The sequence below is a fragment of the Microtus oregoni genome, unplaced genomic scaffold, assembly GCF_018167655.1.
Source record: "Microtus oregoni isolate MIOR12 unplaced genomic scaffold, Mior012 000016F_ref0000370, whole genome shotgun sequence".
NCBI classification, from domain to species: domain Eukaryota; kingdom Metazoa; phylum Chordata; class Mammalia; order Rodentia; family Cricetidae; genus Microtus; species Microtus oregoni.
Window position 1 is genome coordinate 41,379,787 of NW_024543075.1, and position 22,772 is coordinate 41,402,558.

A 22,772-nucleotide genomic window follows, 5' to 3' on the forward strand; every position below is an offset into this window, starting at 1 on the left:
CACCCTATACATTTCAGCTTCCAGTTCAGGGGATACTGACCCAACAGCAGAGGTCTGTAATAGAAATTCTAACTCAAATAGTGCCTGCAGAGACATTCTGGGGAGGGATTCCTGGAAGGGATGTAATGAATGTATCAGATCAGCACTGGGCAGAGGCCCTGCTCTGGGCAGCAACAGAACACCTAATCTGCAGGGCACCCCTGGGCAGCTGGAGAGCCCCTGCAGCTTGCTAGTTTCCCTGCTGTGAGTGTGGGAAGTGTCTCTGCAGGGCTCTGCATGGGGCTCCTCCCACCCTGTCCCTGCTGGGTGGGAATCTTGATTGTGAGCAGCTGCCCTGAACTGCAGCTCCCTCCCTGTTCTCATCCTGTAAGTGCCCAAGTCCAGCCCCAGAGAACACTGCAGTTCTCTGTCCCTCACCTTGTCTTTCCTGTTCTTAGGGCCACACCTGCCTTGCAAAGCAAAACCCAGCCAGGAGCTCAGGTGCAAGAGGAGCCCATGGCGAAGGCTTTCTTTCCAGCGGGAGAAGCTTTCCAGAGGGTCAGGATATTTCAGGGTGATTGTGACATGAGCCTGAACAAGTGAAATGACAAATTCTGTAGCACTGAGAGATGTCCCAAGCTCCAGGGAGGCAGAGCTGACCTATGGCTACCTCTAGTTATAGAAACTCAGATACTTACGTGGTGGCACGCCATTGGTTGATGGGTCTGTAGTTTCTCTTTCGCAGTTCCAGTCCTCAACACCTTAACTTTCCTTTCTCTGCTGGCTCACCAGAGATCAGACATAGTGCCGGAACCCTCAGGGCATTTACTCTGGCCTCCATTGGCTCCTCTCCACAGATTCAGGAACTCATGATCGGTGTCTGAAGGTGTGAGACCAAATCTAGAGGGAAGAATTTGGAGGAACTTTAAAGAAAACACTCTTTGTTCTGGTGAGTACAATTTAAAACTGAGAAGGAGCTGGGAAAGAGGGGCTGTTGGCTTCCTGCTGAGTGCTCAGGGGGTTGAGGAACCACATTAGGGAGTGTCCTTGTGAAAGACCAGTTTCAAGATCCAGAGAGATCCAGGTATTTCTCCAGATGAGTTCACTCTCTTCTCTCCCAATCTTTAATTATGGGCTGCAGTAAGAATCCCCTGTCGCCAGACAGACATGCTGTCCATATGTGTTTTCCCCAACCCCAACTGTTGTAGGAAAGCCGCAGTGGTGTCCCAAAGTCTCTGTGTAACAGTGTATTTACCTATGGTTCTATGGGTTTATTCCCTTTGCTTCTGTTTCTGCAATTAGAATCGCAATCTTTCTGTGGCCTCTTATACATTTACTTGTACTATGAAACAGCCTCAAGTCTGCTAATGTTACTTAAAAGTCATTACATTTACCTGCCTTTCCCATGATCCATGTCTGGCGTGCCTAAATGAAATTCAACCCACACTAGTAATTCCAGCAACACAGAAAACTGATGCAGTAAGGTCCAAAGTCTAAGATCTGCTGGGGACCTAATGAGTTCATGTCTGAAGAAAAAAGGGAAAACATCGAGAAGATGCAGTTTATTAGGCTGCACTTAACGGGTTGGGCTGGAACTTTTAAGTTTGCTCTAGGCCCAGGATTCAATTCCAAGGAAGGAGACAGAGTAAGAAAGTGAGAACACTGGGAGGGCACACTTTCTAGAAGTCTCAGCTTTTCTGTTTCTTTGGGACATGATACCTTTATACAGCCCAGGCTAACATCAAGGAACTGCCCTGTGCCACCCTCCCAAGGCCTTGGGGTTACAGGTGAACACTGCAGCCCCAGGTCTTTTCTATCTTTCAAAGAACAGCACAAGCTCCTGACTGATTTTAATGCTATAAAGACTGAAAGATGTCTGCTGATAGGAAGAGCTTGAGAGCCGCGAAAGGACAGGGAGCGGGTAATCCCAGCTCCACCCAGGCTAATAATGTAGACACCAGAGGACAGGGGCCAGGTCTCCTGTGTCCAGGTTGACTTGGAGGACTGTCATGAGCCCATCCTCTTTCCCTTTGCTCTCCCCTGCTCTTCATCAGTTGTGGACCCCCTCTCTTCTGCCCTTCGGCATCAACCCTCTACACTGTCATATGCTATGAGATACTGCACTGCACTTATTTGGGTCTTCCAGTTTTTAAATTTGCCAATATCTAAGAAGGGCACATTAAGTCGTCCCAGATATTACTTAGTAAAGGAAGCCTGGGACAATTATTTGCCCAGCTTATTTGGAAAAGGAGCATTTCTCCTGTGACATCATTGTTAGGGTTTTTGTGCTGATCAGAGTGCCAGCAATGCTACAATGGTCACACCACCTAAGGGACCTTGCACAAGAGATTTATTGGGTTTGGGGTGCAAATGGCTGCCTCTGAGATGGAAAAGAGGACAGCAAGCAGTGAAGGAGAGGGCTTTGTAAGGGGCATGTGACTGGTGTCAACAATAGAAATGTGTCGCATTTGGCAACTGGCGATGGCGCGTTCCCTGGCGATGGCGCGTTCCCTGGCGATGGCGCGTTCACTGGCGCTGGCGCGTTCCCTGGCGATGGCACGGTCCCTGGCGATGGCGCGTTCACTGGCGATGGCGCGTTCACTGGCGATGGCACGGTCCCTGGCGATGGCGCGTTCACTGGCGATGGCGCGTTCACTGGCGATGGCGCGTTCACTGGCGATGGCGCGTTCACTGGCGATGGCGCGTTCACTGGCGCTGGTGCGTTCACTGGCCGTGGTGCGTTCATTGGCGCTGGCGCGTTCACTGGCCATGGCGCGTTCCCTGGCGATGGCGCGTTCCCTGGCGATGGCGCGTTCACTGGCGATGGCATGTTCCCTGGCGATGGCGCATTCACTGACGGTGGCGCGTTCCCTGGCGATGGCGCGTTCCCTGGCCTTGGTGCATTCCCTGGCAATGAGTCCCTGAAGGCTGCTGGGGGAGCACCTGGTTTATGAATGTGAGTGGTTCTTAGTTTTCTAACAATCAATACTTTGACATTCATCTTTTTTTTTTCTTTTTTTTTTTGAGACAGAATTTCTCTGTGTAATATTCCTAGCTGTCCTGGCACTTGCTCTGTAGACCAGACTGGCCTCGAACTCAGAGATCCACCTGCCTCTGCCTCCCCAGTACTGGGATTAAAGGCATGCACCACCACCATGCAGCAGTTGCATCATTCTTAAAGAATCAGTTTTACTCCGAACTCAAAAGAAACAAGTTCTCTCTTGTTGTTTGAATTGAACAAACCTAGCTATTATTCCTTAGTATAGCTTTTAAAAAAGATTAAATTTGTTATAAACTGGATATTTGTGTGTCTGCTGAAGATGGAGTTACAGAGAGTTGTGAACTGCCTTACTGGTGGCAGGACCTGAACTTGGATCCTCAGTGTCTATCAGGTTTTTGTTGGGGTTAAGCCCCACTAAGACTCTCAGGATTCAGAAGGATCGCTATGGCAGGTGAAAACCTAAGAAGGTCTAAGGGTAAATGAAACAAATTAGCTCAGATAAGTCTTTTTACCATGTCCCATTTATTCTTCCTATGCTCTCTTCAATGCTCTCTTAATGTTCCCCTTCAATGTTCCTCACTGTTCTGCCCATCCTACAAAGTCTCTATGCCCACACAGACAGTTAATAATTTTATGGTAAATATCAATGATGTCAAGTATGCATTTCTTAGGACTAACAAGATGGATAAAAGACTGGCAAGGTAGGTGTCCTGTGTATCAGAAGGAGCATGACCGTGAAGCTTCCCACCAGAGCATATACCAGGAGGATTAGGATGCAGGTTGGCCTCCTGGGCTAAGCATCAGGGTGCTGTATCTGCTGGCACCCAGGTGAGAAGGAATTTCTTTCTCTGGGGCTATTTAGTGATGTGGGAGTGTCATATATCAATCTGTTGATTTCATTGGTTAAGCAATAAAAAGAAACTGCTTGGCCCTCATAGGTTAAAACATAGGTGGGAGGAGTAAACAGAACAGAATGCTGGGAGGAAGAGGAAGTGAGCTCAGACTCAACAGCTCTCCTCTCGGGAGCAGATGCCTCAGAGAGACGCCATGCTCCTCGATGAAGCTCCGACCCAGGATGGACGTAGGCTAGAATCTTCCCGGTAAGCGCACCGTGGGGTGCAACACAGATGGTTAGAAATGGGCTAAATTAATATGTGAGAATTAGCCTAGAAGAGGCTAGATAGAAATGGGCCAAGCAGTGTTTAAAAGAATACAGTTTCCGTGTAATTATTTCGGGGCATAAGCTAGCAGGCGGCCAGGGTGTTGGGGACGCAGCCCCGCTGCTCATAATACTACAATTTAGCAACCCAAGCTTTTTTCCTGTATTAGGAATAAAGGTACAAACAGTTAATTTCCTAGATTAAGACTTTAGTGTCAAATGAAAGGCGAACTTAAGTACAGAATATTAATAACTTCTTAGAGTAAGAGCAAAGGCCAGGAGATTATACCTTCCTGAGTCTGCTGTTAAGAGTATTCAGGGCTACCCATACCTGTTTATCAGTAAGAGCAGACATTGTCTCTCTGCTCAGTGCCTCCTGCTCAGGGCTCCTTTCTTTTCAGTAAGTCCTGTCCAGCTTTATGTAGATCTGACCATTAGAACAAAAGTTTGGCTGAGTGAATGTTTTCACACCAGGGCCCCATAGTGTGGGGAAAGGCATACAGTTGCCAGTATACAAAAAGTCAGATTTAAAGAATGATTTATACACTGCTGGGATATTCTGGGGTGAATCCCATTATGGAAGGGAGAAATGTCATGATTTCACAAGATTTGTACAGAATCGACAGTGTCTGTCCAAATGACAAGTATTCCCGAAGCTTTGCAAGTCGGGTTCCCCATGCGTTGTACACTTGTGGGTTGTCTATGAATCTGTCATCTGTGCATTCACTGTATGACACTTGTGGTTCATATCATGTGTCCAGCTTTGTTTTCTGTCGTCTTGACACAAAGCATAGCCATCAGACAGGAAGGACCCTAAATGAGAAAATTCCTCCATAAAATCAGCAAGTACCCAAGTCTGTGAAGATTTTCTTAATTAGCAATTGATGGGAGAAAGCCCATCTCGTTGTAGGTGGTACCATCTTTGGACTGATGGTCTTGGGTTCCACAAGAAAGCAGACTGAGCTGGCAATGAGAAGCAAATCAGTTTTCAACCCCTCCCTATGGCTTCTGTATCAGCTCCAGCCTCTGGTTCATGCTCTGCTTAAGTTCCTGTCCTGAATTCCTTCCGTGATGAACGGTGACATGGGACACTTTCCTCCCCGAGTTGCTTTGGTCACGTTCCTCACAGCAGCAGTCACAGTAACGAGGACTAAAAGCATGGTAAGCACTCATAACCACAGAGCCCTAGGGGGTGTGGGCATTTTATTAATGCATTTATTTGTGTTATTTTAATGCAATTTTATGCTTATGGGTGACCTGGATATAGGTCTGTACACCACTTCAATGCTTGGTGCCCACAGGTACCAGAAGAGGGTGTCAGTTATGCTGGAATTGGAGATATAGACAGTGGTGAAACATCTTGTGGGTGCTGAGAACAGAAACAAAGTCTTCTGGAAGAGCAACCAGTTCTCTAAACCCATGAACCATCTGGCTAGCCCCTAGTACTGACATTTTAACAGTATTCAAATCCATGAATACAGGTGTTCTTACATGTGTTAGGAAAAATCTTAAGATGGGCCTCTCCGCTGATGCAAAGAACTCAAATCAAACCAGATTAGACCAAATTAAAAATGCCCACGTTAAATAAATGTAGCACTCTCAGGTGGGAGGGGGAGGGAGAACACACACAAAACCCAAAACCACATGTTCCTTCTCTGGGCAGTTGCCTAAATACCCTGTGGGAGTGATCCTGACCCTCCCCCAGGGAGGGGTCAGCACTTTTTGGGCTGGGAGTTGGAGTCCAGACCAACATAACTCCCAGGCCAGGGGCTGAGGTGATGCTCCCAACTTAATATTACATTCCAGACTCTTTGGATATAGGGGTGTGACAAGGAGCTGAGGTGATATTTATGACCAATATTTTAGGCTCTCTTCAGATAAAGGGGCATTGGCTCATGTCTGACTACTTCCTGTAGGCATGGGGCAACGTGAGAGAGGGAAGAACTGAGAGTTGGCATGCTCATGCTCCATGAGAGGAGTAGCTAGAACAGCATCCGGTTTGCTGTCATCCTGGAGTCCTCAGGCAGCTGCTTTTTGAGGGAGATGAGAAGGCAGGTAGCTAGGATATATATTGTTATTATTGGTCCTATGAAATAGGGCTAGCCATCGATGGGACACAATAGTAGTTAAAACCAGATTTTAGTTGGCAGGTGTCCTTGATCAAGAAGAGTTGGTACAAATGGTGAAGTCCCAGGAGCTGGTGCAGGTGTTGGCATTGTCTGGGAGCACTTTGTGGGTTGGTCTTAGCGCAGGCAGCAGGAATGACCTATAAAATATGCTTGAAACTGGTTGAGGTTAGTGTAGGCTCTGGAGACTGTTAGTTTTTCACTAGACCTGATTTTTGATATAGCAGTAGAACTTTTCCTGGAACCTGTGTATTATAATAGAACTGGGACAGATTTACATCTTGGTGTCATAGCAAAACACTATTGCTTTAGGTTAAAAGGTATGAACATTTTAGAGGACAATTAGAGGCAATTGGGAACTCTGAACCTCTGAAGATACACCTGAAACCTATTAATCCTGGACTATGAAGCCTGTTAAAGAGGCATACCAGTCTGTATTTTAGCAGGAAACTTCATTAAATGTCATGGGTGAAGTAATAAGTTAACAGTACCTTAAATTATCAAATGCCATAGACAGATCTGAGGGGGGTAAATGAGCAGAAATGAGACAGTTTTTAAGCTATGCAGGTAATCCCAGATCCTCTCCTTAGTCACTGGAGAACACCAGTCTTAGAAGCAATGTGTTTCCATTAGCTGCTGAGTACAATTCCCCAGGTGAAGCATCCAAAAAGCTGAAGAGGGGAAAGGCTACTTTTTGCTGTGTGAGTGGCTTTGCCAAAGGCCAAGGGCAAGCTTGAACACAGAAGGTCTTTCTATAACCATGCATCTTCTTAGAGGAGCTATAGGGTGCTGCAGGGACTGCGTGTCTGTGTGAGAAGCTCTTTTAATAAATGCCATACTCTCAGGTCTGTAAATGCAACCAAGAACTAGGTACCATTACCTGTTATTTAAATTGGGCATATAAGCTAAATTTAGGTGTGTATTTTACCCAGTTAATTACAGTTTATTAATGCTAGTAAATGTAAGAAGGTTAAAAAGAATATTTTAATAAGTCAAAGAATCTTAAAATGAGCACACATGCACACAGAAACATTTATAAAGTTACACAGACCATATTATTTTAACAGAGAGACAAATAAAGTACTTTGTAAGCTGACCAACCCAAAATTTTGGCATAGGCAGGCAGCAAAAGCCATAAAAGCACAGAGGTGATCCCATTAAGGATCAGGCTATCAGACACTGCAAGAGGGAACAGAAACTAAGGATGAAACATTCATGCGGTTTTAAAGTGGAAGGACAGGGGAAAAAAATAGATCCACTGTAGAGAGTCCCAGAGTAAAACAAACAACAAACAGCTAGAGGGGGAGGGGCCCAGTGTGATACCATGGTAGACAGCAGAAGCCAGGGAGGCATAGCAAGCAACTGATGGGGGAGCGCCATTCCAAAGGCCCATGGAAAGGGAGTCGGATTTAGATTTCCGTGCCTCCAGGCATGGTGCCAGAGCCCCCAAGAGCTGTGGAGAGGCGGAAATGGGAGACAGGACAAATTGCAGGCTGTGAATCAGCAGAGGAGAGGCAGAAGGGCGGAGGGGCTGGAGTGCGCATCTAGAAACCGCGGGTTATAGAGCTTTAGATAGCCTCAATTTAAAAGGGTTTTTGTAAACTGCCATCTAAGGGGTTTTAGGAATCCATTTTAAAAGTCTATGCCTAATCATAGAGCTCAAGTCTGTCACAGTGCATCTGCCAGGACAATCCTTGAGCTGAAAACAGGGCTGTGAAAATTGAATGGCAGACATCCCTGGCCAAGCAATATTCACCTCAGTGAAAGTCCCTGGCTTCCGTCACATGGATCAGGCTTTTGGCATGGGCCCTTGACTTCAGCAAAAGCCCGAAAAGCAAATGGGTCACCGCAGGAACCCTACTAGCCTAAGTAAAAAGGGGAACTCACAGAGTGAAGCCAATCTTGCCTGGTGGAAGGTGCTTTTCAGCCTGCGACCCTGGGCCCTGGGCCTGTGGGGTGGGACAGACCCTGAGCCCTGGGCCTGGGGAGGCGGGGACAGACCCTGGGCCCTGGGCCTGGGGGGCGCAGATAGACCCTTTTAGTGGAGGAACTCCATCTATTAGGAAAAATCTAAAGACAGGCCTCTGCGCTGGCACAAAGAACTCAAATCAAATCAGATTAGACCGAATTAAGAATGTCCACATTTAATAAATGTAGCACTCTCGGGTGGCTGGGAGCATGGCGGGAGGCGGGGATGGTAGACAGAGGGAGAGCACACCCAAAACCCAAAACCAAGTGTTCCTTCTCTATGCAGCTTTCTAAATACCCTGTGAGAGTGGTCCTGACCCTCCCCCGGGGAGGGGTCAGTGCTTGGCAGGCTGGGAGTTGGAGTCCAGACCAATGCAACTCCCCGGCCAGGGGCTGGGGTGACACTCCCAACTCAATATTACAGCATGTAATTGTAACAACTTTGATTCTTTGAATAGTCTTATAATTTTATGTGCAGATATTTCATCTTGCAATAATTAATTTTCCTAATCATTCATTCATTTTTTAATTTGATACTCTGATGAATATAACTGATCTTATTCTTTCCTTTATTAAATTTATTGGCTTTTATTTTTATTTTATGGGCAAGGGTGATTGCCTGCATGTATATCTCTGCACCATAAGGATGCAGTGCCCTCAAAGGCCAGATGAGGGTGTCAAATCCACTGGAGCTCTTGTGAGCAGCCATATGGGGTGTGGCAATGGAGTCAGGGAGTGCTTTTATCCACTTAGCCCTCCTCCATCCCATTCCTTATGTTTCAAATGTAACACTGTTTTCCTATAAAGCCACAATTACCTTGAACTTGCCATTCCCTGTCATCAGCCTCACAAAAAGCTGGGTTGAGAGGCCTGTACCACCAGGCCCAGCTTCTTAATCTCCTTTTGGGCTCCTCACTATTTGTGACTTTTCTATACTGGATATTACTTCTTTACTGATAGGATTTTTACCTGTGAAGCAATTCCTTTTATATGCCTTTTATGACTTGCCTATTTGTTTGTTTCGGTCTTCTTGTATGGGTGGTACATCCCCAGCTGTGTTGAACAGATGTGGTAGCAATAATCATTCTTGTTTTATACATGATTTTAAAGAAAAGTTGTTCCATTACCCTAAATTTTTATGTGATTAGCAGGGAGCTTTTCATGTATGACTTTAAGGAAATTTATGTCTATATACAAGAATTTTTAGGATTTTTATTCCTGAAACAATGGTGTATGCTATCAAATACTTTCATGAACAGGATGGGAAGAGTTCCTTATCATTCATTTGTTGATGAAGGGTGGGTTATCCATTGGCTTTGCCTGTTGAACTAATAATACATATTGTAGGGGGAAATCTGTTGACTTGAACTACAATTTTTATGTGGTCTTAAGCTCAGTTTTCTAGCATTTTACTGCAGTACATACCTGGAGTTTCCCATCGATGTCCTCGCAAATTTCTTGAGTCAAAATCTCAGCATTTATAGACAGAAGATTCTTCAGAAATGCTAGTGCTTGGAGACATAATTCCACACACCTGATTTTCTGGCTATCAATACTGTCCTGGCTATCATCACTTTTCTTTAATTCTATGATGTACAACAGGGACCTCTGAAAGAAGACTCCAAAGGGATGGTTTTCATCCCCTTTCACTGTATTGAAGACAAAATGAGCCTCGTAACAGCAATCTGTATACATAAAGTGCAGAACTTAGCTTAACTATGTGTGCAAACACACACGTCATTTATTAAATGACAATAAGAGAAATTATTGCCTATGTGAATCAGGAGATGGACTGTGTACACTCCAAGTCAGCACGAGGGTCTCTGGTAAGGGACTGGTTAGCAGAGGATCAGAGGCTCACACTGACTGGTGCTGATGAAGGAGGAAGAACAACAGGGGAGACTTGATGCTTGTAACACTAAAAATGTGATTTTGTCCTGGGAAAGAAAGGGAAGGACGGAAGGTTACATGAGGCAGATGAAAGGAAACATGATCTTCCTGGTCTTCAGTGAAAGCAAATAACAATCCTGCATCTGAAATTAGTCATTTTGGATGAAATATAGCAGAGAACTTGAAAGGATGACAGCATGCTCCTTTGCCATGTCTCTGAACTTCTCTCCGAATCTCTCTCCTTTGTTCTTTTCCCTTATCATCGAGGGCATTCATTGATCTCTTCACGGTTCAGTGCTGATTTTCCCTTTCTCACTTGTCCCCCTTCTCATCATCCCAGTTACACAGGTACCTGAGCAGAAGTGTCAGGAGTACGAACAGACAGACTCAGCATCACAGCAACAATGACCTCATCAGTCCTGGGGATGATCAAGGAGGAGGTGACCTGTCCTATCTGTCTGGACCTCATGGTGGAGCCTGTGAGTGCAGACTGTGGTCACAGCTTCTGCAGAGCCTGCATCACACTGAACTATGAGTCCAGCAAAATCAAAAAAGGGGAGGGCATCTGCCCTGTGTGCCAAGTTACTTACCTGTTTGGGAATCTGAGGCCTAATTGGCATGTGGCCAACATAGTGGAGAGGCTAACAGGGCTCAAGACAAGCTCAGGGGAGGAGCAAAAGGTGAACGTCTGTGAACAACATGGAGAGAAGCTCCAGCTCTTCTGTGAGAAGGACATGGTGGCCATCTGCTGGCTTTGTGAGAGATCTCAGGAGCACCGTGGTCACCAAACAGCTCTCATTGAAGAGGTGGCCAGTAAGTACAAGGTAGGAAGTGGGAGGGTGTGGGACACAGAGCAGGAGACAGTAACAGATGGGAAATCTCTACTTGGTGTGACAGGACAATTACCTGGACATCACAGACTCTGGGGTTGTTGAATCATTCTATCCTTTCCTACTTTTAGAGTCCTAAAAGGACATGATGATTTATTCCACTTAATGGATAAGAATCAACCTGGAGTTGATTAAGATGGAAAAAAAAATGTTTTGGAACTTTCTCCAAGAAGTTGAGTTGATGATGAAAAAAAAAAAAACCCAAGAACAAAACAGCTGCTAATTCACTTCATAATTATCTTCTTACGTTGTTTATGTCAGATTCATTCATACTTCCTAAATTCCAGTCCCGTTACTTCCAACCATGGGGCTAGTAAATGAATGACGTGCAGGAGTGAAGAGAATGTGTGTGTGGCAGTTGAAACATCTGGGAGGAGGGGAAAGAATTCCCTAGTGAGATGCACAGAGGCAAGTTCCATGTTGGGACTTTGTTTTCTGTTGCTTGTTTGTGAGTGCACATGTAAACTCATGGAGACTCTTGCAGCATGCACAGAGCCTGCAAGGGTCTGCACCATATGGGATCCTAGAGCTAGAAGAAGTGGGCACGTGACCCATCCCTAACCCTGAAGCAATCTCCAATTGATAGCTACTTGTAAATGAAAACTTACTTTTCTCCAAGGGAGTCTCACTGGAGAAATAAACCACTCACTTGTAAGGAAGGATAGGTCCTGTGCCCAGCAGTAGATAGATGACCAGCACAGAGAAAAAGGAATCCATATTTAGAGGTTCTTTCTCTTATAATGTTAAGTCAGGGCATTTTTCCCCTACTTTACTAGCAATTTGCATTCATATTAAGACTTAGGGTTTTTATGGGATTCCCGTTTGTTGGAAACCTGTGTGTCTCTGCATCTCTATGCATTTCTTGTGCTGTTTATTTCGCTCTTTTTCTGGTTTCTTTGTTTTGCCACATTCCAGTGTGCTTGTTTTTTGACTTCTCTCATTGTATTTTCTTTTATTCTGATATTATTTCTTAGAAGCCTGTTTGTTTTGTAACAAGAGACAGAAATGTTGTGGATCTGAATAGGAGGGGAAATGGAGAGGAACTGGGAGGAGTAGGGGCAGGGGAATCTGTAATCATAATATGTTGTTTGAAAAAAATCCATTTCAGTGAGAGAAAATAATCTTAACTACAAAAATAAAAAACAATTTAAAAAGAAAAGAAACAAAGACCCGGAGAGATGACTCAGCAATTAAGGGCACTGGCTGTATTTTCAGAGGACCTGAGTTCAATTCTCAGGGTGCACATGTTTTAACACATCCAGAGGATCCTCCACCTTCACACAGATATACAGGCAAACACCAACACACATGAAATTTAAAAAGAAAATAAAAGTCAGAAAGATGTGCATGTGGCAGTGTGGAGGAGCATAACTGGTCCCAGAACTCTGGGGGCTGAGGCAGGGGCTGAGTTTGAGGGTATACTGGTCTACACAGGAAATCCAGACCAGCCAGGCTACATAGGAGGAACCAATTTCAAAAAAATAAATTCATGTGATGTTTGTATATGTTTCTATGAAAGATCAGGAAACTTAATACAATTATTCCAGTTCTCTAATGCCAGAAACAAAATAAAGGTTTAGACTTGGTGGGATGATTGACTTAGAGAGATATCTGTATCTTTGTATGGGACTTGTGTGTGTATAAATGCAAGAATGGATTGAGCTGGACACTTAATTTATACACTTTATGTGCACAAATCATGGCACAAGATATTTAAAAAAAAGAACAGTTTTAGACCTCCTGTCTTTCTAGAAGGATTTCTTGGCCTTTGGCTAGGGGCAGCTGTCCTACTAAGCACACAGCTTGACTCTGCTACAATTCCTCTCCCACAGGTGATGCTCCAGTCTGCCCTGGAGATGCAGATGGCTAATGAGGAAAGATGTGACCACTGGGAAGATGACCTTCAAAAGGAGAGAACTTTCTGGGAGGCAAGTGGATACCCTACCTCCTAAGGGAGTTAGCCTGATGCCTGGGAGGGACCTGGGCAAGAAGCTCCCTGGCTCTTCATTCCCTGGAGGCTGATGGGGACAAGAGGCCTTGATTAGTCTTCTCTGCCTGTTCCCTTGGAGCTGGGGCTGCACAGAGAGTGCATCACAGCTGAGCCTGGCTGTGTGAGGAGCTGACACCATGGCAGGGGTCTGGTGAGAAGGCACTGAGTCCTATGACTTGCTCCTGTGGTGTTTTCTGGAACCGTGACCGTTGGGAAGATGTATGAGAACTGTTATAGTTCTATTCTTGGGGTTAGCTTCTTTCAGGGATTAAGAGGTAGAATGAGGAATATTGCAAGTAGCTGTGTGAAAGCTGAAGCATACCCAGATACCCACCTTGGCTCAGGTGGCCTTGGTAAAGGTGACCTAAGACCTTTGTTTTGGAATGTCATGAACAGACACTGATAGGAGACAGATGCTGTCCTAAGACTGCCTTCCCTTCCCAAGCTCAGTTCCTGTGAGAACTCCCCATCAGAACAGTGGATTTCTGTGTTCCAGCCCCATTAGGACAGTCTGAATAACTCTCTCTTTTCTTATCCCTGAAGAACCAAATACAGAGTGAGGTAGGAAACGTTCAGAAAGAGTTTAAAGGACTGAGGGAATTCCTGGACTCCAAGGAGACGTATGAGGTGGAGAAGCTGGTGCAAGAGAAGGAAGACACTATGAACAGCCTGGCAGTGTCTCAAAATGAGCTGGTGAAGCAGAGGGAGTCAGTGAGAGATCTCATCTCAGATCTGGAGCAGCGGTTGCAGTGTTCAACCATAGAGATGCTACAGGTAAGACTGCAGGAGGTCCAGTATCTGAGAGTCAGGACACCTGGAAGCCATTTCCTTCTCTCTGTGCTGCTGTGATCTCCCTGATGAGGAAAGTAGGGCTTTCTGGACCCTCCCCGAACTCTTTCCTGAACCAGTTTCAAAAGCTGGGGAATCATTGCAAGCATGGATGGCAAGAAGAAGTTGCATTTGTAGTTTATCAAGTACAGTACAAAAGCTGAACCTTGAGGAGAAGATCTGTTGCATCATGGGTGGTTATCACCCTGTTGCAATGCTGAGCGTGTGGGAAGCATATCCAACCTTCAAGCTAGTCACTTCACCTGTACTTGAAATTAGTAGACCTTGTGACTCCCACAGAAAGTCCAATCGGGACTTTCACCCATATTCCCTCTGATTCCTAGGAGAGGAAGGGTGGGGCTCAGTGAGGGTGGCTGTTGTTGGTCCACCTGCCCATGGACCAAGTAACCTTCTGGGATTCTGGAGTGGCAGTTCTTAGAAACTAACACCAAAGCCTTATGGGCAAGTATGGTGGCCTGTGAGTTTTGCCCTTTATAAGCTCCGCCAACAAGTGTCTCCATACACACCTGGAAAGTCTTCCAGGTGATGGTTCTGGCCATATTTCACCTTGGTCAGTATTTAATATTTTTAATAAAAGCTTGCTTAAATTCAGCCAAAATGGTGGAACTGTTTTTTCTGGCGAATTTTAGGATTAACATTGTAAATCATCCATGATCTCAGAAAGGTTTCCCTCCTCTGTCTTTGTGTTGCTGGGATAAAAGGTGTCTTCTTTATGCTTACAGGTATAAAGTTTGTGTTGTATTTCCATCATATTTTTAAATAATTTAAAGCAAAGCCATATTTTTGTGATGAATATCTCTGTGGGAATTTGGTTCTTTCATCTGAATTATCAATCTTATAGACCTTGGTAGTTCTAAGAATTCTTCATACTTTTTTTTTCTTCATACTTTTTTGATTTATTGGCCTGCATTGTATTTATTTAAATTATTATTTAGAACATTTACCTATATTAGATGGAATTATATATATTTGGCTAAACCAAGCTAGTTCACATAGATACTCACTACAGCCACCAAACTCTCTCCAAGTCTGAAATTGCATATTTTCACCAAAGAATCTGAAAACCTTTCTCTGCCCTAGCCCCTGATGACCCAAAATCTAACCTATACTTTGTGAAACCAAGTTTTGCACATGACACATATGAAACAATATCAGTTAATATTGTTTTTCCTGTGCCCAGCAGATTCAGTATAACATAAATTTTCTGAGTTCAGCCATATTACCACAAACGGCAATACTTGCTTTGAATGACACATAATTTAATATATATGCTTATCATATCATTTTTATCCATTCATCTGTTGATTGGTTCTACAGTTGACTTTGTTTTGTTTTTACGGTGCTAATGGCTCAGTGGACATGAGCTTGTAGATGTGTTTATGAGAACAAGTTTGAACATCAGAATTTATCTATAATTAGAATAGTTCTATCCCAGAATTCTTTTTACTATGGAATCTACTTTTGTTGGTTTATGTTATATAAATAAAGCCATGTGTAGCCAGCGTCTACTGACTAAGATCCAAGGACTTGGGAACTTCTTACACACAGAAAAAAATATGAGAAGCACACAACAATGAAAAGAAAGTATAAGCTTCCTAACCTACAGCCATGTGTGCTAACTTACTCCTTTAATCCCAGCAAGTGGAATACAAATGAAGCTAAGTACCTTCAAAGACAGCCAAATCTATATAGAGAGTTCCACGCCAGCAGGGTTACACTGTGGAAGCCACAATAGGCCAAGGTGGAGAGAGAGTGTCCAGCTTTAAATGGAGTATATATGCTCCACCTCTAATTTAAAGAGCTAGGGATCATTTCAGAAGAAGGGGCAGAAGGGGGATAGGAGCCAGAGGTGATGAAGGTCTACCAGGAAGGCAGCGTCTTCTGGACACAGCTTAGCAACCGCACATATGAACTGGGATTGGTTGTGATACCAAGCCAAAGTCCTGTGCATGCCTAAACCACACCAAATGCCACTATGGAACGTGGACTTTCTTAGGAAGTTCAACCACACCCAAGGAGCTACTGGCAATTATCAGCTGCTGGGATAAAGTGGGTCACATTTCTCAAAGTGTGTAAATTTTGGCAAATATACCAATATCCAGTGCAGCATGCAGCAATACTCAGATACTGTTAGGTCTCAAATCCAGAACAGATGACTGACGGAGGTACAGCCTTAACATACTAAAAGTGGATCTGGTGAGTCAGGTTGTTATGCCCAAGTTTCTGGTTCCCAAATGAATTCAGAGCCGGGTTTCCAACGCAAATTACATGAAGGTTTTTAGTAACATTCAAACTTAAGTTTGGACCAACACCTTTCCAGCACCCAGAGCATGGTGGGTGCAGAAAGTGTGACAGAGAGCCCTGGAAGGGTAGAACTTTTAAAGGGGAAACACTGTAATCAGGGGAGTTCATGTCCTTCCGTCTTGGCAGTGGGTAAGGAGGGAATAGGGTAACATTGATTCTGAAACCACTGGTCAGTTTTTGGTTGAGAAAATCTAACAAAGAGCCATTAATAGCTGACAAGGTATCTTCAAGGACAGGATGCCTCCCAAGAACATCTGGACCTTGTTAAATCTCATGGCTCTGCTCGCTATCTTCTAAATTGGCCATTTTTATGGCATTTGTTCAAATTTCTGCTATGGCAGCACATTTCTGGAGCTGAGATCTCCCATCCCCAGCTCATTATAGGACTTAAGATGAAGCCCTTTCTTTAAAATGGAGTTTGTGAAGTCAGGTCCTCACAAGGTCTTGATATCTGACCTCAATAAACACATACAAAAGAGCCAAATTAATATTGGAAAGCAGGAAAAGAATATTTATTAATGTGGCTCCTTTTGAAAGATAAACAACAAGATAAAAAAAAAAGCCTCTGTCCATCTTCAGTTTCCCTAAGGGAGATCAAAGTTTAAATAAAGAGCCAAGGATGGGCATATGAATGGCCCATGTCAAGGTGTGCTCCTGTCCATCATTCTCCCATCATTATTTAGGTTACAGTCTCATACTTTAGGGTGGCCTGACAAGTAATTTGAACTGCTGGAAGTCTTGTTAGGAGGACAGCTGTCCCTTAGGCTGGAGCTCCTTTCCTTCTCCCAGTGTGACATTCCTGGGAAAATTCCCATTTCTTTGTTGTCGTTGTTACAACAGATTGTCAGATTGAGAGACACACAGATTTAGATTACTGTCTTTTAATTCCAGGACTGTTTCACAAAGGGAAGAAACAGAGAAGGAGAAATGTGGTTAGTTGGTTTTACTTCTCAGACAATCTAAGCATCTGGTTCTTGTGACTTCTCCATTACTAACATACTGAATTATGACTAGGTGACTCAAATAATTTAGGAATCAGCTTCTCATATTGTTAGTTATAAACAAGGTGATGAAGAGCTGACATGGAACATGGATAAAGTCACGTGTTTATGTGTTTGCTTCTATGCACGGCAAATCCTATGTAAACTTCCAAACGACTCCTTATTCATCTTGTTCTCCAAAACCTTGTAGTATGGGACAGAAAATAGTCTCTTAGTTTACATGTATGTCAAATAATGAATCATGCATCATAATTACATCATGTCATGGAGAACGGTGGGTGAAGGATTTGATTCTCTTTGACTTTGTCTCTGCACCCAGTGAGAGTGAGACCAGGATTTGAAAGAACATGCAGAACATGTTATTGACTGTGTTTTCTCCTTTCTCTCTAGGGTGTGAATCATGTCCTAACAAGGTATGTGTGGGCTGACATGGAAGAATAGCCCTGTTGTGTGATGAGAATGATTTAGTATCTGACTAGAATAAATCTCTCATGGGTTTGTGAAAATTTAGACAGTGTTTTTCTGAAGTTCCAATAAGAAGGAGGAAAAGGTGGGGAAAGGCAGCTCTGACTGTCTTGTAATTATTGGGGACAGGTTTAATTCTCTTTGAGGAGTTTGGGTAAGGGGAGTCACAGAGTCGGACTCAGCAGCGGAAAGAGGCAAATGGAGCCACAGGAGCTTTCAGACTCCTTGTGGTTCCACCATTCTGTCCGCGCTCTGTGCTTGTGTCTGGCTCTGTCTGCAGCTCACAGGTACTTGATTCACAGATTCATCCTAGATAGGGTATGTCTTCCTTGTCTGCAGTGTTCACAGAACTGTATGCTGGGAAAAATTCCTGTGCATCTGTGTATTTCTTATGGAAATAGAAGAGATCCTGAGTTCCTTTGTGGTTGAACTTAGATTTTTCAGAAACAGACTTGAGTCACTGGGCACAATATTTGGCCAAGATAAAACACCTGCTCTATGTGACCCACATTCTTTAGAAGAACTTGAAAATCTGTACCCTTGTATATAAAATAACATGAGACTGTCAACTTCAGGTCATTCTGAACATGTGGGACTCATCTTCTTATTAACTTGGTGGTCCTATCGCCTTTGCCAAGTTTTGTAATTGTACCAAAAAAACTTGAATAATCAGAAGAATCAGATGCTGGCCAATAGGGTCCATATTGAAAATAGGGTTTGAATTCTTGGCTTTCCCACATTCTGTACCCAAGAGCAACTTCTGCACTCTAGACTTGAAAACCAACATCTCCTTATTTTTTATTTTTTATTTTGAGACAGGATTACTCTCTGTAACACTGACTGTCCTGGAACTCACTATGTAGACCAGGCTAGCCTCAAACTCAGAGATCCTCCTGAATCTGCCTCCTATGTGCAAGGATTAAAGACATGTGGCACCATGTCTGGCCACAATTTACCTTTTTTTAGGTACCTTAGTTTAGTTTGTTTTAAAGTAACTAATTCATCGTTTGTTTTTTTTTAAGAGTTTTTGGTTAGGGGGTAGTGCAGGAGCAAATTATTTAATTGTACAAGTGAGGAGCTAAGGCTTTCCCAACTTCACAAGCTACTAAGTGGGAGGGGTCATGAGTGTGTCTAATCTCAGCAGAGTTAGTGTCTACTCTCTCCCTGCTCAGAATTCTCAGGAGAGCTCTAGGACTTCTATGGTCAGAATGATAGGGAGTGATAAGGGAGTCCATGGTGGTCAGAGGTCACACTGTCTGAGATGTGGATGTCAATCTTTTGTCCCTAGGAGTCAGAACTTAAGACTGAAACAGCCCAAAATGGTCCCGAGTAAACAGAGAAAGATCTTCCGAGCTCCGGATCTGAAGGGCATGCTGCAAGTGTTTCAAGGTGAGAGCAGCTACATTCTGTGGTTACCTGGGGGACTCTAGGGGTGGCTGCGGCTGCACTCTCTGGACAGAAAGTGATGTTTCTTATCATGGGTAGAGGAACTCAGAAGAACAGAAAGTGTGTCCCAGTGATGTCATCATATATAATGGACATCATCATTCATCCCGTCCTATGTCACAGTCCAGACCTTTCCCCACTCTGCAGAGCACATTGACTTTAATGTTCTGATTCCCTGGCTTGCATTTAATGCTGTGCATTTTCATCATTTCAGGGCTCCTGGATGCCCAGCGCCACTGGGGTAAGGAGAAATCACACCATCAGCCTCTCTCGTCTTAATGTCTTTCAGAGTTTATTTCTCTACTGATAATTACATTTTATGTTACTGCTCTCCATATGCACAACAATCTGCCTCTCTTTGACTTTAAAAATGGCTCTACCAAATTCCCTCTCACTTTCTTCTTAGGCCTCTGCTACTTAAATCACAAATAAGGCAGTACCTTGTTTCTCATGTGACTCTTAATTTATGTCTCATTTTTCGGCAGTTCACGTGACCCTGCGTCAACCCAACAATAAAAACATTGTCATTAACATGGACAAGAGACAAATACAACATAGAAGTGATTATAGAAGAACTTGGCAAGTTTTTGAGTCCTATGATTTAGGTGTCCTGGGGTTTCCAGCTCTGCGCTCAGGGAAACATTACTGGGAAGTAGATGTGTCTAGATGTGATGCCTGGCTCCTGGGAATAAATGACGGAAGATGTGCTCAACCCCAGCTTAGTACAGTGAATGAAAAGGGCTTCAGAGTCAAATATAATTCTGATGTTAACCAAGATGTAAATTGTCAGCCTGAATATACCTTTGGTTATGAATACAAATATGACTTAGGTTATACACCATATCCATTTCTTTCTGTATTGAACTATGAACATAATTCTGGTGTTACACAAGTAAATTATCCGCAGGAAGATGTGACTGACCTTACATACACACATGATTTTGGGGCCAGACAATGTGTGAATTATCAACCTAGACATGAAGTTAAAGATGATTCTGATGTTAACCAACATGTAAATTATCAGCCCAAATGTGGCTACTGGGTTATAGGGATGACAGACAGGTCTGTATATAATGCCTTTGAAGAGTGTTCTGTCACCCACAATGCCAGTGTCTTGCTCCTCTCTCTGACTCATCCTCCCACTCGTGTTGGAGTTTTCCTGGACCGAGAAGCTTGCACTCTCTCATTTTATGATGCTTCCAACCATGGAGCTCTCATCTATAGATTCTATGAACCGAACTTCCCTAATGCAGTTTATCCATATTTTAATCCTATGATGTGTTCAAAGCCATTGACAGTCTGTGGGCCACCTTCCTAAGCCCTCACCCATGTCTGCACAGCGCCCCTGTGTCTGATGTATCCCATATGTCTAAATACTGTGGGATCATCTTAACTTTTTCTACTTTTGTCTTCCCATGTCAGTGACTTTCACTTCTAAATACAAACCAGTATTGGATCTTTTCTTTGATCCAGCTGCTTGTCTGTTTACGAGGTTATAGTAATTTATCTCTTCCCAGATTCCCACACACAATGTCTCTTACTCACAAGGTAAGGTAAGACCTCTGCTAACCCTCACTTACTGTTTTGTGGTGCCACAGATGGCAGCCAGGGCCTTGTGCATGCTGAGGAGGTGCTCTGCCCCTGAGCCACTTGTCTCAGCTCTGCCAAGTCTCCACAACCCCATTCCTCTGTCGCTGACAGAAGATGACAGAAAGTTCTTCTCCAGCTTGTCTATTACTTTTGAAAATATATGTCGGAGTGTCTAGCCTAGGAATGAGCCCTTAGTGGTACATCAGTTTAACCTCAATGCTGTGCTTCACCAAAACCTAAGAAGGAAATATCTCCAACAGCGCCCACTAAGACTTTGTGTGTTCTGAGTACCTTCCTCTGCTCCATTTCTGCCACTCCCCATAGCAGTGTAGCCCTGAATGACATCCTCAAAGGCCTATACCTATGTCATTTTATTTTTGCATTTTTTATATGAATCGTGTTCCTATACTCTAGGTTGGTGTAAAAAAATAAATGTGGGGTCTGTTCTAAGTCCCCGGGGATAAAAGCAAGCCTGCAGACAGGGCTTAGTCACTCAAACCCACCTGTAAAGGGGCAGCCAACTCCTACAGATTAACCCCTGCCTCCCACACATGTGGTAGTATACACAAATGCAAAATGTATTATGTAAGTATTAAAATGGAAATAAATTCACTGAGAACAAAATATCTACTTTGCAGTCACTAAATGGTTGTAGGTTAGTTTGGGGGCAAAGATGCTGTACTGGGTTTAGATGCTGCAATGGGCAACTGGATAGGGCTGAGGGGGGCTAATATTTGACTTTCCTAATATTTGACTTTGCTAATTAGGTCCTGGAAAGTGTCATCAAGTCTACTCCAGTATGTTGTAGGTATATATTAGTATTTGGCTTTTGAGAAACTTCAGAAGCAAACATGTGAGTTCAGTGTGACTGTAGCTCAAAATCTCTGAGAGATTTATCATATGAATAGGACCTTCAACCTGACTTGGGCTGGAAAACCTGGATCCACTTCATAGGGACAAAAGGTCACATCATTTTAAAAAGCCAGCAATTCTTTTTTTTCCCTGCCCGAAAGCTAGCAACAACACGTGTTATTTTGCTAGCAGTCTGTCAACTGATAAACTAAAGGACCTGCCACCTCTGCTACTGCAACATTCCTGTTCCCTCCCTGCACTTCCCCCTAGGCAGGCACTCTTTGGTATTTGAACTGATAAGCCCTTCTTGCCCTCATTCCAACCTGTGTATGCAAAGTAATGCTTTTTGCGTAGCCCGTTGTCTTCATGCTATATACAAACCAGCCTGCTGCCCCAACAAACAACTGCCCCAATGCAGACTTCCTAGGCTTCTAATACCCTTGTCTCTGTTCTTCCCTGGATCCTAGACCACCGGTGCTCCCTGAAGTCTTGGGCCTGGGGGAGAAGATACCAACACTTTTTCAGATCCTTAGTGTTATTGTACTATTTAGATCCTATCAAGTTTGTAAATCCTATGGTTTCCAGTTTACAGTGAAGGTGGTAACAGTGATGCCAATGAACTTTACCTTGTGCTGTGTTGTGAAACATAGACAATAGAATGTTTCTAGGAACTTACCTCATGTAAATTGTATCCAATATGATGTCTGTCTCTTTGCTGTGACTGTAATAAAGAATTGCTGAGATTGAGTACCAGAGCCTCCATGATGGTTTGGATGCAGCCCCAGCACTCAGGAGGCAGAGACCGGTGGCTGTACATCTGAGCCAGGCTCAGTTACAGAGGAAGACCCTGCTCTCTTTGTTTTGCTTTTAAAGAGGACAGTGCCAGATTTTGGGTGAGGTAGTTGGTTCAAGGGGACACTGAGGGATTACTGCACAATAAGGAGTCTATTTGGATTCAGATTGCCTTAAGTAGGCAGAGACACAGAAAAGGCACACCATGCTGTTTCCAGGAGAGTTCAGGACCTGGCACCAGGAAAGACTGAATGGAGGGATATCTGGAGAGTATCAGGGTCCCTGTGGCAGAGACATTTTCTCTAATACTTTTTAGGGTGAAGGTGGCGTTTGGTTCACAACAGAAGCATATAGCCAGACTCTCTGATTTCCAGGCAGGAGGCAGAACAGACATGTGACGGGAGACTGGATCCTCTATCATGAAAACTCACTTAGGTTAGTGTGGCACCAGCAAGGCAGCTCCTGGGGAC

The 22,772-nt window shown here is 43.9% G+C and overlaps 1 protein-coding gene across 2 annotated transcripts; it reads left to right on the forward strand.

The window, feature by feature from the left end:
• Window positions 1-524: 524 nt before the first annotated feature.
• On the forward strand, window positions 525-22,246 carry LOC121458131 (tripartite motif-containing protein 30A-like). 2 transcript variants are annotated; one of them, XM_041667265.1, is made up of 8 exons: window positions 525-928; window positions 10,464-10,947; window positions 12,846-12,941; window positions 13,547-13,777; window positions 17,548-17,570; window positions 18,911-19,011; window positions 19,283-19,309; window positions 19,554-22,246. In XM_041667265.1, exons 2-8 carry the CDS (start codon window positions 10,528-10,530, stop codon window positions 20,384-20,386), a joined length of 1,731 nt encoding a protein of 576 aa, XP_041523199.1. In that variant the 5' UTR covers window positions 525-928; window positions 10,464-10,527; the 3' UTR covers window positions 20,387-22,246. The 2 variants fall into 2 exon arrangements, with proteins under 2 accessions (XP_041523199.1, XP_041523200.1); XM_041667266.1 differs by lacking the exon at window positions 10,464-10,947.
• Window positions 22,247-22,772: the final 526 nt, after the last annotated feature.

What these genes read in the sequence shown, in the direction of transcription:
- LOC121458131 (XM_041667265.1), top strand. Translation starts at nt 10,528, where the DNA reads ATGACCTCATCAGTCCTGGGGATGATCAAGGAGGAGGTGACCTGTCCT. An exon ending in AGGTGGCCAGTAAGTACAAG is followed by an intron (nt 10,948 to 12,845) that starts GTAGGAAGTGGG and finishes CCTCTCCCACAG; the next exon opens with GTGATGCTCCAGTCTGCCCT. An exon ending in CATGCTGCAAGTGTTTCAAG is followed by an intron (nt 19,012 to 19,282) that starts GTGAGAGCAGCT and finishes TCATCATTTCAG; the next exon opens with GGCTCCTGGATGCCCAGCGC.